The following is a 13,662-nucleotide window of genomic DNA, read 5'->3' on the forward strand; positions in this document are numbered from 1 at the left end:
CTGCTCCCTGGATTCGAACTGCTGACCTTTTGGTCAGCAGTCCTGCCAGCACAAGGGTTTAACTCATCGCACCACTGGATGCTCTGGTTCTTTATGATGGCAGCTTGGGAAAAAAGAGAAACTAAATCAGAGAGAGGTTATTTCTTGCAGGATCTTTGAAGGCAACCTTTGGCCTTCCAATGGTAGATGCCGTGTTTGTGGAGATGGAGAGCTGGCGGCTTTACAGGACTGAAGTTTCAACGGCAAATGGCAGTACAATATATTGGGAGAAAGAGCTACACATACAACGGCATTTGACTGTATCTGCAACAATTGCTTTTAATGAGCACCTTGGGACAAGTTGTTTATAAACAGAAGCAAGAAGGAATATGAAATGTATCCACAGTGGTACATACTACAAAGCCCAAGGTCTGCTACATTTGCTATTACTTTGGCCAGTTTATAAGATGGCAAGAGTGCATCCACACTGCAGAGTTAGAGCAGACTGATTCCACTTCAATTGTCCTGGGATTTGTAGTTGGGTGAGGTACTCACCACTTTGCCAGAGAGTTCTAGTGCTGTAATCCAGGGAAGGAGGTGTAAAGCTGTCTAGTTCAGAATCCAAAACAGCACCTTGGCAAACTATAAATCCCAGGGTGCTTAGGACAGAGCCCTAAGAGTTAATGTACTATCAAACAGCTGCAACTGTTTTGGGATTTGTTGTTGAGACACTCACCTTTCCCTGCTGGAGATAATAATAATAATAATAATAATAATAATAATAATAATACTCATCCTTCCTCGAGGCAAGGTGCAACATTGCTCAATATATTACATAACACACACACACACACACACACACACACATATAATACAACAACCACAAATTGTTTGTTACTTGCCTCTCCTCCAGGTGAATTAGAACATACATACAATCCATAGATAAATACATAAGATCAATAAAAGGTATAAGTATGTGTGTGTGCTGTCATGTGCTGGGCCTATAGCAATTGGCTTTTCAACAGGACGTGCTCTTTGTGCCCAGCGGGAAGCCGGGGTGCCTCAGCTGAGAGGCCCTAAGGATTTTCCTATGCAAAGTCTTTAGAACAGTGGTTCTCAACCTTCGTAATGCCGCGACCCCTTAATACAGTGCCTCACGTTGTGGTGACCCCCAACCATAAAATTATTATTATTGCTACTTCCTAATTGTAATTGTGTTACTGTTATGAATCATAATGTAAAAATCTGAAATGCAGGATGTATTTTCATTCACTGGACCAAATTTGGCACAAATACCCAACAACAGCGCTCCATGCCGTCATGTCAGCCACATGACCTTGGAGGTGTCTATGGACAACACCGGCTCTTTGGCCTAGAAATTGAGCACCAACTCCCAGAGTTGGAAACGACTGGACTTAATGTTAGGGGAAAACTTTTACCTTACGTTACCCAATATGCCCAAATTTGAATACTGGTGGGGTTGGAGGGAAAATTGATTATGTCATTTGGGAGTTGTAGTTGCTGGGATTTATAGTTCACCTACAATTAAAGAGCATTTTGAACTCCACCAATGATGGAATTGGACCAAACTTGGCACACAGAACTCCCACAACCAACAAAAAATACTGGAAGGGTTTGGTGAGCACTGACCTTGAGTTTGGGAGTTGTAGTTCACCTGCATCCAGAGAGCATTGCAGACTCCAACAATTATGGATCTGGACCAAACTTGGCACAGATACTCAATATGCCCCAATGTGAACACTGGTGGAGTTTGGGGGAAATAGACCTTGACATTTGGGAGATGCAGTTGCTGGGATTTATAGTTCACCTGCAACGAAGAGCCCCCGCCTGCTCCGCACCCCTGCCGGCCGGCGGGAGAGTGACGCAGGCGAGGGGCGCCCAAGGAACCACTCGCCCATCTCTCACCTCCTTCTGCCATCAGAAGGAAGCAAGGGACGGGTGGATGACTTCATGCATGGCCTAGCCGCCCGCGGAGCCGCTCGCCCGTCCCTCGCCTCCTTCTGCCATCAGAAAGAGATGAGGGACAGGCGGATGGCTTCGCGCGCGGGAGTGCCAGTGGCTCTGGGGGTCGGCCGCCATTTTGGAGGGGGCGTGGCCAGCCAATGCGGCTTTGCGACCCCCAGAAAATGGCCAAGCGACCCCCCGAGGGGTTGCGACCCCCAGGTTGAGAACTGCTGCTTTAGAAGCTTGAAAAGTTTAACAAGGTTCTTTATTATTGCTTAGGTCTTCAATAAATCAAACAAATACTTCTCAGATCTTCAACAGGTCAAACAAATACTTCAAGGCTTTGAATCAACTGGTGGCTTTCTTAATCTTGTCCACAAGGGACAGGCAACTGGCTTCGTGAACTGTTTCTTTTCTTTAAGAGGAAAACCCTTTTTAACCCCTCCTTGGGCAATCTACTTTCTAAACTTTGCTGGCGTGGGCTCTACTCCCGGCTCCAAACTGCTTCTTGGGTCCCAAGTAGACCTACCAGCCAAGGCTTTGTAGATTCTCCAGCTGGAGTCCTTTGGAACTGTTTTCCCCCGGAATTTCGTAAGAAACGAAGCTTCTCTACAGGTGGAGCTGATTCACATCCTGTAGCTAAGCTTTCAACTATAAGACTGAGCTAAAATGGCTCCCTTTCCTTCCTGAACCCTGGGGAAAGGGGCGGAACTAAAAAACCCAATGATGATAGGCAGGTGGCTGCAAACCACCTTATTGCAAAATGCATGGAACTTTGCAATACATGCAAACACTTAAAGAAAGAAAAGGAAGTTGGAGCTCCTGGTACAGCTGTACCAGCACAGTGTGTGTGTATTCAATGGCAAAGACCTGAGATTAAAATGCCTACTAATAAAATAAAAGCCCTACCAATAAATTTAAATTTATAGTTTAAAGTTGGGTAGGCCTGGAAGAGCCAATGGAAGGCATTCTTCACAAACACTGCCACCTCCTGGCTGGAAAGCACACAATTGTGTCTTGGCAGGGTTAGGCTTCTTATTTATTTTATTTATTTAAAACAGTGTTTCTCAACCTGGGGGTCAGGACCCCTCTGGGCGTCACGAGGGGGTGTCAGAAGGGTCACCAAAGACCATCAGAAAACATAGTCTTTTCTGTTGGTCATGGGGGTTCTGTGTGGGAAGTTTGGTCCAATTCTATCATTGGTGGGGTTCAGAATGCTATTTAATTGTGGTTGAACTATAAATCCCAACAACTACAACTCCCAAATGGCAATGTCTATTTTCTCCAAACTCTACCAATGTTCGCATTTGGGCATATTGAGTATTTGTGCCGAGTTTGATCCAGATCCATCATTGTTTGAGTCCAAGGTGCTCTCTGGATGTAGGTGAACTACAACTCCAAAAACCCAAGGTCAATGTTCACCAGACCCTCCTGTTATTTTCTCTTGGCCATGGTAATTCTGTGTGCCAAGTTTAATTCAATTCCCTCATTAGTGGAGACCAGAAGGCTCTTTGATTTTAGGTGAACTATAAATCCCAGCAACTCCAACATTCCCAAAGGACAAAATCAATCCACCCAACCCGACCAGTATTCAAATGTGGGCGTATCGGGTATTTGTGCCAAATTTGGTCCAGTGAATGAAAATACATCCTGCATATCAGATATTTAGATTATGATTCAAAACAGGAGCAAAATTACAATTATGACGTAGCAACGAAAATAACGTTATGGTTAGGGGTCACCACAACATGAGGAACTGTACTAAGGGGTCGCGGCATTAGGAAGGTTGAGAACCACTGATTTAAAACATTTATAGTCTGCCCTTCTCACCCCAAAAGGTACCCAGGACGGAACACAGCATATACATGGCAAGCCATCTGCCCATTTGTGTAGCTACATGGACACAGGGAGACCTTGGTGGCACAGCAGGTGAAACCGCTGAGCTGCTGAACTTGCTGATTGAAAGGTCGGTGGTTCGAATCTGGGGAGCAGGGTGAGCTCCCACTGTTAGCCCCAGCTTCTGCCAACCTAGCAGTTCGAAAACATGCAAATGTGAGTAGATCAATAGGTACTGCTCCAGAGGGAAGGTAAAGGCGTTCCATGCAGTCATGCTGGCCACATGACCTTGGAGGAGTCTACAGACAATGCCAGCTCCTCGAGTTAGAAATCGAGATGAGCACCACCCGGGCACGACTAGACTTTATGAGGGTTGGTAAACATAAAGAAGCAGAATAAGCAGAAGCTTCACCACAGTATTTAATTCAAGATATACCCTGAAGTACAATAAAATGTCACTCAGGCTTGTGAAACAAGTAACAGTATCTTTACCAGTTCAAAAGTGGAAACAAGTTAACAATATATACATCAGTCTCTTTGAATTCAGACAGAGAACAGAGAGAATAAAATAGTCAAATGATAGTACGATAGCTGGATCCAGAAACTCCAAGCCTTACGCACATTCCGCAACGGCGGTTGTGAATAAGGGAAGGGGAGATCGGCACACTGAAGGCGGTAATATACGTCGTAGTTGCATTTGGTGGAAGGATAGAAAGGAGGGGTGGGTTAGGATAAGGTTTAGAGTAAGGTTAGGATTAGGGTTAGAGGTTAGGCTTAGGGTAAGGTTTAGGGTTTGGGTTAGGATTAGGGTGAAGGGTTAGGGTTAGGGTAAAGTTTAGGGTAAGGGTTTGGGTTTTACCATTAAAGGACTCTTACATTCCTTCTATAATATCTGTATCTCCCGAAGAAGCAAAGTGGAAACAGCGTAACGCTCAGAGCTTCCGGACCCAGCTTTCATACTATTACCAATAGTCCTTTTAAATCTAATCACCTCTCAACAAAAGATTGCCCCAGGCACTGCCAGGCCATCAAATGCTAATCAAGGTGGTCAGTTGAAACATTCACCCGTAGCTCCAACAGACAAGAGTTCTTTGTCCCACCCTGGTCATTCCACAGATATATAAACCCATTTTCCTAGTTCCAACAGACCTCACAACCTCTGAGGATGCGTGCCATAGATGCAGGCGAAACATCAGGAGAAAATGCCTCTAGACCATGGCCATATAGCCCGAAAAAACCTACAACAACCCAATCCTTTTAAATAGTCTTTAAAATATGCCCCATGCCTTAAAATGGTCAGGATTCAAGATGGTTGGCAGCCAGCAACCTCTTCACTGTCCAAAGCAAGAAATGGCAAAATGACAGTTAGAACCGTTGGTCTCAGCAGCTAGCCAGAGGCAGCAGCCAATCAGAACTCTAGCTCCTGGCACGCTCAGCCAACCAGCTGCTGCCACTTTTCTCTCTAGTTAATACACTTTGACAAAACGTGAATCCAACGGAGTTTGTAGTTTTGTAAACAATCAGAGACAGCTAAATAGTATTTAGTAAATACAAAGCATCCAATCTCAGATTTCCATAGTCTCTCAGTGGGAGAAACTATAGCAGCATCACTCTAAATTTCCTATCTCTGTGGATTTTCCACAGAGTCCACCGGTCACTATGGCAACTCGTAGTCCTAGAGCGGCACCTTTTTCCCCAAGTCCCACTACCGGAAGTGTGCTCTTCCTTGCGCCCCGTCCTCTTCCTCCGCGATCGAGGGCCGCCCAGAGATGAAGTCCGCCTTCGTCACCGTCGGGACCACCAGCTTCGACGACCTCGTCGCTGCCATCGCGGCTCCGGAGGCTGTGAAGGTGAGTCGGCCGGATTCTGGTTCTAAGGGCGGAAGTAGGCCTTGACGCTGGGGAGGTTGCGTCACTTCCGGTGCCTTTCCCTTACCTTCCCAAGAGGGACTGTTTTGCAAACCTTCCAGCTTAGAATCTCCAATAGGGGTCTCTTCCTTGCAACATTGGGATCTATGTATAGTTTTCCTGCAGGCCTCCAGATGTTTTGGACTCCAACTCCCAGAATCCCCAACTGTTGGGCAATCTGGCTGGGGATTCTGGGAGTTGGAGTCCAAAACACTGGAGGTTCAGCCTTTGCAGGAAAGAAAGTTATCTAGGGACAGGAGAGAAGAGTGCAACAGCCTCCCACTTTGGACTCCAGTTCCCAGAATCCCCTACTGTTGGCCAATCTGGCTGGGGATTCTGGGAGTTGGAGTTCAAGTTATCTAGGGACAGGAGAGAAGAGTGCAACAGCCTCCCGCTTTGGACTCCAGCTCCCAGAATCCCCTACTGTTGGTCAATCTGGCTGGGGATTCTGGGAATTGGAATCCAAAACACTGAAGGTTCAGCCTTTGCAGGAAAGAAAGTTATCTAGGGACAGGAGAGAAGAGTGTAACAGCCCCAGTTTGGACTCCAGTTCCCAGAATCCCCTACTGTTGGCCAATCTGGCTGGGGATTCTGGGAGTTGGAGTCCAAAACACTGGAGGTTCAGCCTTTGCAGGAAAGAAAGTTATCTAGGGACAGGAGAGAAGAGTGGAACAGCCCCAGTTTGGACTCCAGCTCCCAGAATTCCCAACTGTTGGCCAATCTGGCTGGGGATTCTGGGAGTTGGAGTCCAAAACACTGGAGGTTCAGTCTTTGCAGGAAAGAAAGTTATCTAGGGACAGGAGAGAAGACTGCAACAGCTCCCCAGCTTGGACTCCAGCTCCCAGAATCCCCTACTGTTGGCCAATCTGGCTGGGGATTCTGGGAGTTGGAGTCCAAAACACTGGAGGTTCAGCCTTTGCGGGAAAGAAAGTTATCTAGGGACAGGAGAGAAGAGTGTAATAGCCCCAGTTTGGACTCCAGCTCCCAGAATCCCCTACTGTCGGCCAATCTGGCTGGGGATTCTGGGAGTTGGAGTCCAAAACACTGGAGGTTCAGCCTTTGCAGGAAAGAAAGTTATCTAGGGACAGCAGAGAAGAGTGTAACAGCCCCAGTTTGGACTCCAGCTCCCAGAATCCCCTACTGTCGGCCAATCTGGCTGGGGATTCTGGGAGTTGGAGTCCAAAACACTGGAGGTTCAGCCTTTGCAGGAAGGAAAGTTAGGGACAGGAGAGAAGAGTGTAACAGCCCCCAGTTTGGACTCCAGTTCCCAAATCCCCTACTGTTGACCAATCTGACTGGGGATTCTGGGAGTTGGAGTCCAAAACACTGGAGGTTCAGCCTTTACAGGAAAGAAAGTTATCTAGGGACAGGAAAGAAGAGTGTAACAGCCCCCAGTTTGGACTCCAGCTCCCAGAATCCCCTACAGTTGGGCAATCTGGCTGGGGATTCTGGGAGTTGGAGTCCTAAACGATGGCGAACCAATATTAGAGATCTATGACTTTGCAGGCGGGAAAGATGTCTAGAGACAGGTTTCCAAAATGTTGGTCTTCCAGCAGTTGCGGATTTCAGCTCCCAGAATGGCAGAGCTTTGGCTGGGGATTCCCTGGATCTAGACACTAGGCTCCTATTGATGCAGGCCAAAATCCCATTGGCTTTTTTTGCTGCCGCATCACATTGTTGGCTCATGTTTAACTTGTTGTCCACGAGGACTCCAAGATCTTTTTCACATGTACTACTCTCGAGCCAGGCATCCCCCATTCTGTATCTTTGCATTTCATTTTTTTTCTGCCTAAGTGGAGTGTCTTGCATTTGTCCCTGTTGAACTTCATTTTGTTAATTTTGACCAATCATCTCTCTAATCTGTCAAGATCGTTTTGAATCCTGCTCCTGTCCTCTGGAGTATTGGCTCTCCCTCCCAATTTGGTGTCGTCTGCAAACTTGATTATCATGCCTTCTAACTCTTCATCTAAGTCATTTATGAAGATGTCAAACAGGACACAACCCTGCAGCACTCCACTCGTCACTTTTTTTCCAAGATGAAAGGTCTTGTCTTCGTGTCTTTTGAACTTTAGCTCCCAGAATTCCCTACTGTTGGCTGGGGATTCTGGGAGTTGGAGTCCTAAACCATGGAGAACCAACATTAGGGAACTAAGTCTTGAAAGATAGAGACCTGACTAAACCATCGTTTCCTAAACTGGGCTTCCCAGTATTTTGCACCTGAGCTCCCAGAATCCCCAACTGTTGTCCAATCTGGCTAGGGATTCTGGAAGTTGGGATCCTAAAATCCTGGGAGAGCAACCTTTAGGATCTATGGCTTTGCCAGAGGGAAAGATGTCTTGATATAAGTTTCCAAAATGTGGGTCTTCTAGCAGTTGCGGATTTCAGCTCCCAGAATGCCAGAGCATTGGCTGGGGATTCTGGGAACAGAAAACCTCAAATCTGGAAGACCACCTTTTGGAGTCAATGAACTTGCAGGAAAGAAAGGTAGATATCTAGGATACGAGCTAAACCATGTTTTCCAAACACTTGTCCTCAAACTTTGAGACTTCATTTCCCCGAATTCCCAACTATTGTCCAATCTGTCTGGGGATTCTGAGAGTCGAAGTCCGAAAACTTGAGAGAACTAACATTAGGGATCTATGGCATTTCAGAAAGGAAAGATACCTAGAGACACAATTAAACTTTAACCTTCCAGATATTTTGGACTCAAGCTCCCAGAATTCCCAACTGATAGTCAAACTCACAGTGGATTCTGGGAGTTGAAATCCTAGAAATCTAGAAAACCAAGGTTTGGGACCTATAATTTTTTAGGAAATAGATATCTAGAGACATGAGATAAAGGCTAATGGTTCTCTGAGTTTGATCCTCCAGTTTCAGACTTTAGCTCCCAGAATTCCTGACTGTGAGCCAAGCTGGCAAGGGATTCTGGGATTTGAAGTCCAAAACACCTGTCTGGACAAAGTTTGGGATCTACTGTCTTGTACGAAATAGATATTTAGGGACTTGAAAGCATGTGGAAGCTTACGTTTCTCTCTGGGCATGTAACGTAATCTTGCATCTTTAATTTGAGCTATATTTCCCTTTTCCAATGCAGGTTTTGCAGGATCTTGGCTACCGGAAACTGGTCCTCCAGGTCGGCAGGGGCTCCATTTGCCCAGACCCATTCAGCACAAACACATTCACATTGGAAGTCTTCAGGTTCAAGAACTCACTCACGGAAGAGGTGCAAGCTGCAGACCTGGTTATAAGTCATGCAGGTAAAAGTATTTGAAATTGGGAAGGTTTCATTTGTCAACAAACATGAAAAATTCACAAAAAAAAATCCCTTTTCCCATCTAATTGCTACCAAACTTCAAGTTGTTTATGCGTTACTGTGGCCACAAGGCAAAGTATTGCAGGGTCGAGCCAAAAGGAGAGACGGGTAATATATAAAATGTTGTCGTTGTTGTTTTCTTGACAAGATGTGTTCCTTGCATCCTTCCAAGGCTGAGAGAGTGCCCAATGAGTTTGAATGGCCAAGCGGGGATTCGAACCCAGGTCTCCCATTGCTCAAACTACTAAACCACACTTGCTCCGTATTCATCTCATACAGGCAACACAAAGACGTGTAACAGTGTAAATCACTTTTTCTAAACTATTACCTTATTTATTATTATATTCTACTTTACACTTTTTTGATGTCTAATGTTAGTTAACATCCAGCTTTGCATTATATATTGTTCATTAGCTCAACATCAACATTGTTCACCCAGAAAGGTATTAGTGAAGCCTAGATTTCCTAAAGTCTTTTCTTCTCAGGGCTAAACCGGTATTGATAATGTTCATAGACCATGGCTGGATTGATATTGTCATATAAAGCAGTTTGGATCTGCATTATACGGTCAGTGTAGACCCATATATTGCAGTTACCGTATATACTCCAGTATAAGCTGAGTTTTTCGGCCCTTTTTTTTTTACCTTATACTGGAGTCAAAGTTATTTATTATTTTACTCTGTTATTAGTATTATTTTATTACTTTTATTATGTTACTCTATTTATTATTATAATTATTATTATATTTACATTATTTTACTCTATTATTATTTTACTGTATTTCCTATTGCTTTATTGCATTTATTATTTTACTCTATTATTATTGGAAGGATATGTAAGTACATTTACATTTTACTCTGTGATTATTACTATTATTATTATTACATTTATTATTTTGCTCTATTTCTTATTATTACATTAACATTTTACTCTATTATTGTTTTAATTACATTTATAGTTTTACTCTATTATTATTACATTTATTATGTTACTCTATTATTATTATTATTATTATTACTATTACTATTACTATTATATTTATATTATTTTACTCTATTATTATTTTACTGTATTTCCTATTGCTTTATTGCATTTATTATTTTACTCTATTATTATTGGAAGGATATGTAAGCACATTTACATTTTACTCTGTTATTATTATTATTATTATTATTATTATTACATTTATTATTTTGCTCTATTTCTTATTATTACATTAACATTTTACTCTATTGTTTTAATTACATTTATAATTTTACTCTATTATTATATTTATTATTTACTCTTTATTATTGTTATTATTACATTTACATTATTTTACCCTATTATTTTATTAAATTTATTTTACCTTATTATTGTTATTATTACATTTACATTATTATACTCTATTATTGTATCTATCTTCCTTCTTCTAATATTTAAGGGGCCGGCAGCTGCTTGGAGGTCTTGGAAGCTGGCAAACCGCTCCTGGTTGTTGTCAATGACAAACTTATGGACAACCATCAGTTAGAACTGGCAAGACAGCTGCACAGAGATGGGCATCTGTTTTACTGCAGTAGCAGGTATGATAGACTCTTATTTCCCATCCTTTGCTTCATCTTTGATTAATCTAATGCCATAGCATTAAATCGCCTTTTAAACTCTTATCCAAAGGTGCATCTACACTGTACAATGAATGCATTTTGGCACCACTTGAATTGCAGTGGCTCAATTCTATAGATTCAATGGAGTTTGTTGTTTTGCAAGGTCTTGAGCAGGGGTCCTCAAATTTGGCCCAGGGACCAGATACGGCCCTCCAAGGTCATTTATTTGGCCCTTGCTCAGGGTCAACCTAAGTCTGAAATGACTTGAAAGCACACAACAACAACAACAACAACAACAACAACAACAACAACAACCTTATCCCATCAGCCAAAAGCAGGCCCACACTTCCAATTGAAATACCAATAAGTTTATATTTGTTAAATGTGTGCCTTCCCAGAATAAGGAATTTTAAGCAGTATGTCCTTAATACAACTTATGAATTGTCTGCACGTCTACCTGTCCCAAATCACTCCTCCTATCTCCCTTGAACTCCCCAGTTTTTTAACTTTTAATGTTCACATTTGGCCCTGCCTCATGTTTTTAAAATGTGTTGTGTTATTACTGTATTGTTTTTTGCTTTTATAAGTTAATCATTCTCTCTCCTGAGGAATCTGTACAAGGACCAAGTAGCAACAGTAAGAACTGACCACGGAACGACAGACTGGTTCAAGATTGGGAAAGGCGTACAGCAAGGCTGCATACTCTCACCCAACCTTTTTAACTTGTATGCAGAACACATCATGCGATGTGCGGGGCTGGATGAATGCAAAGCTGGGGTGAAAATTGCTGGAAGAAACATTAACAACCTCAGATATGCAGATGACACCACTCTGATGGCCGAAAGCAAGGAGGAGCTGAGGAGCCTTCTAATCAAGGTGAAAGAAGAAAGCGCAAAAGCTGGGTTGCAGCTAAACGTCAAAAAAACCAAGATCATGGCAACAAGAATGATTGACAACTGGGAAATACAGGGGGGGAAATTGTGGAGGCTGTGACAGACTTTGCATTTCTAGGTGCAAAGATTACTGCAGATGCAGACTGTGGCCAGGAAATCAGAAGACGCTTACTTCTTGGGAGGAGAGCAATGTCCAGTCTCGATAAAATAGTAAAGAGTAGAGACATCAGACTGGCAACAAAGATCCATTGCCTAGTCCAAGCCATGGTATTCCCTGTAGTAACCTACGGATGTGAGAGCTGGACCTTAGGGAAGGCTGAGCGAAGGAAGATAGATGCTTTTGAGCTGTGGTGTTGGAGGAAAGTTCTGAGAGTGCCTTGGACTGCGAGAAGATCCCACCAGTCCATCCTCCAGGAAATAAAGCCCGACTGCTCATTGGAGGGAAGGATACTAGAGACAAAGTTGAAGTCCTTTGGCCACATCATGAGGAGACAGCAAAGCCTAGAGAAGACAATTATGCTGGGGAAAGTGGAAGGCAAAAGGAAGAGGTGCCGACCAAGGGCAAGATGGATGGATGGCATCCTTGAAGTGACTGGACTGACCTTGAAGGAGCTGGGGGTGTGACAGCCGACAGGGAGCTCTGGCGTGGGCTGGTCCATGAGGTCACGAAGAGTCGGAGACGACTGAACGAATGAACAACAACAAGTTATTCATTGTTTTGTTGTGGTTGTTTTGTGATGTTGTGGGGCTTGGCCTCTTGTAAGCCGCACAGAGTCCTGCGGGAGATGGTAGCGGGGTATAAGAACAATAAATAAATAAATAAATGGTTCTTCGCCTGCCACCTCCCCAAATTTATATTTGTTAAAATTGGTCTTTATTTTAATTATTGTATTATTTTTAAGTGTTTTTGCACTACAAATAAGATATATGCAGTGTGCATAGAAATTCATTCATTTTTTTAAAAAAATTATAATTTGGCCCTCCAACAGTTTGAGGGACTGTGACCTGGCCCTCTGTTTAAAAAGTTTGAGGACCCTTGGTCTTGAGCTTCCTCTGCTTAAGAACCAAACTCCAAATCCCATAATACCATAACACTGAAGCATAGTAATTTTTTGTTTTTGTTTTGTTTTATGTGTCAGGAGCGACTTGAGAAACTGCAAGTCACTTCTAGTGTGAGAGAAAAGGCCGTCTGCAAGGACGTTGCCCAGGGGACGCCCAAATGTTTTTGATGTTTTACCAGTCTTGTGGGAGGCTTCTCTCATATACTCGCATGGAGAGCTGGAGCTGACAGAGGGAGCTCATGCACACTCTCCCCAAATTCGAACCTCAAACCTGTCAGTCTTCAGTCCTGCCGGCACAAGGGTTTAACCGATTGCACCACCAGGAGCTCCTAGTATGGTCGGTAAAGTGGTGTCAACTTGCATTCATTTCACAGTGTAGATGCATCCCAGGTTTGTCCACATTGCTCAGTTATAGCCTTTCGATTTACTATAGGTCTGTGTCCTGGAATCTGTCATTTGAGGGGCTTGGCTTTTAACTCAATCCATTCAATTAATGGGAAGACTGATTCAGGCAGGGTTTGCCATTGCCTTCCTCTGAGGCTGAGAGAGTGTGACTTGCCCAAGGTCACCCAATGGGCTTCCATGAGTGGGAATTTGAACCCTGATCCTGTTAGGCTACAAATGCAATGACACCACATATTCACCATGTTCTTATTTATTTATTTATGACATTTATATGCTGCCCTTCTCACCCCGAAGGGGACACAGAGCGGCTTACAAGATACACACACACACACACAATATATTATTATATTATATTATTAGCGTAGCTCAATATCAGTATTATATATTACTATATTGTACTATACCATTATATTGTAATACTATTAGTAATATTGGAGCCCCCGATGGCGCAGTGGGTTAAAGCCCTGTGCCAGCAGGACTGAAGACCAACAAGTCGCAGGTTCAAATCCGGGGAGAGGTGAATGAGCTCCCTCTATCAGCTCCAGCTCCTCATGCGGGGACATGAGAGAAGTCTCCCACAAGGATGATCAAAACATCAAAATCATCCGGGCGTTCCCTGGGCAACGTCCTTGCAGATGGCCAATTCTCTCACACCAGGAGTCACTCCTGACACGAAAAAAAAATTAGTAATATTACATGTAATATAAAATATATAATTAT

At 43.4% G+C, this 13,662-nt stretch overlaps 1 protein-coding gene across 1 annotated transcript in view; it reads left to right on the forward strand.

The window, feature by feature from the left end:
• The first annotated feature begins 5,475 nt into the window (after window positions 1-5,475).
• ALG13 (ALG13 UDP-N-acetylglucosaminyltransferase subunit) overlaps window positions 5,476-13,662 on the forward strand; it is a 97,981-nt gene continuing 89,794 nt past the window's right edge. The window contains exons 1-3 of the mRNA XM_067471713.1: window positions 5,476-5,630; window positions 8,782-8,944; window positions 10,424-10,562. Coding sequence (XP_067327814.1) covers window positions 5,550-5,630; window positions 8,782-8,944; window positions 10,424-10,562 — 383 coding nt within the window. The 5' untranslated portion in view covers window positions 5,476-5,549. The remainder of the gene's footprint in view (window positions 5,631-8,781; window positions 8,945-10,423; window positions 10,563-13,662) is intronic.

Source organism: Anolis sagrei, chromosome 10 (genome assembly GCF_037176765.1).
Source record: "Anolis sagrei isolate rAnoSag1 chromosome 10, rAnoSag1.mat, whole genome shotgun sequence".
Lineage (NCBI taxonomy): Eukaryota > Metazoa > Chordata > Lepidosauria > Squamata > Dactyloidae > Anolis > Anolis sagrei.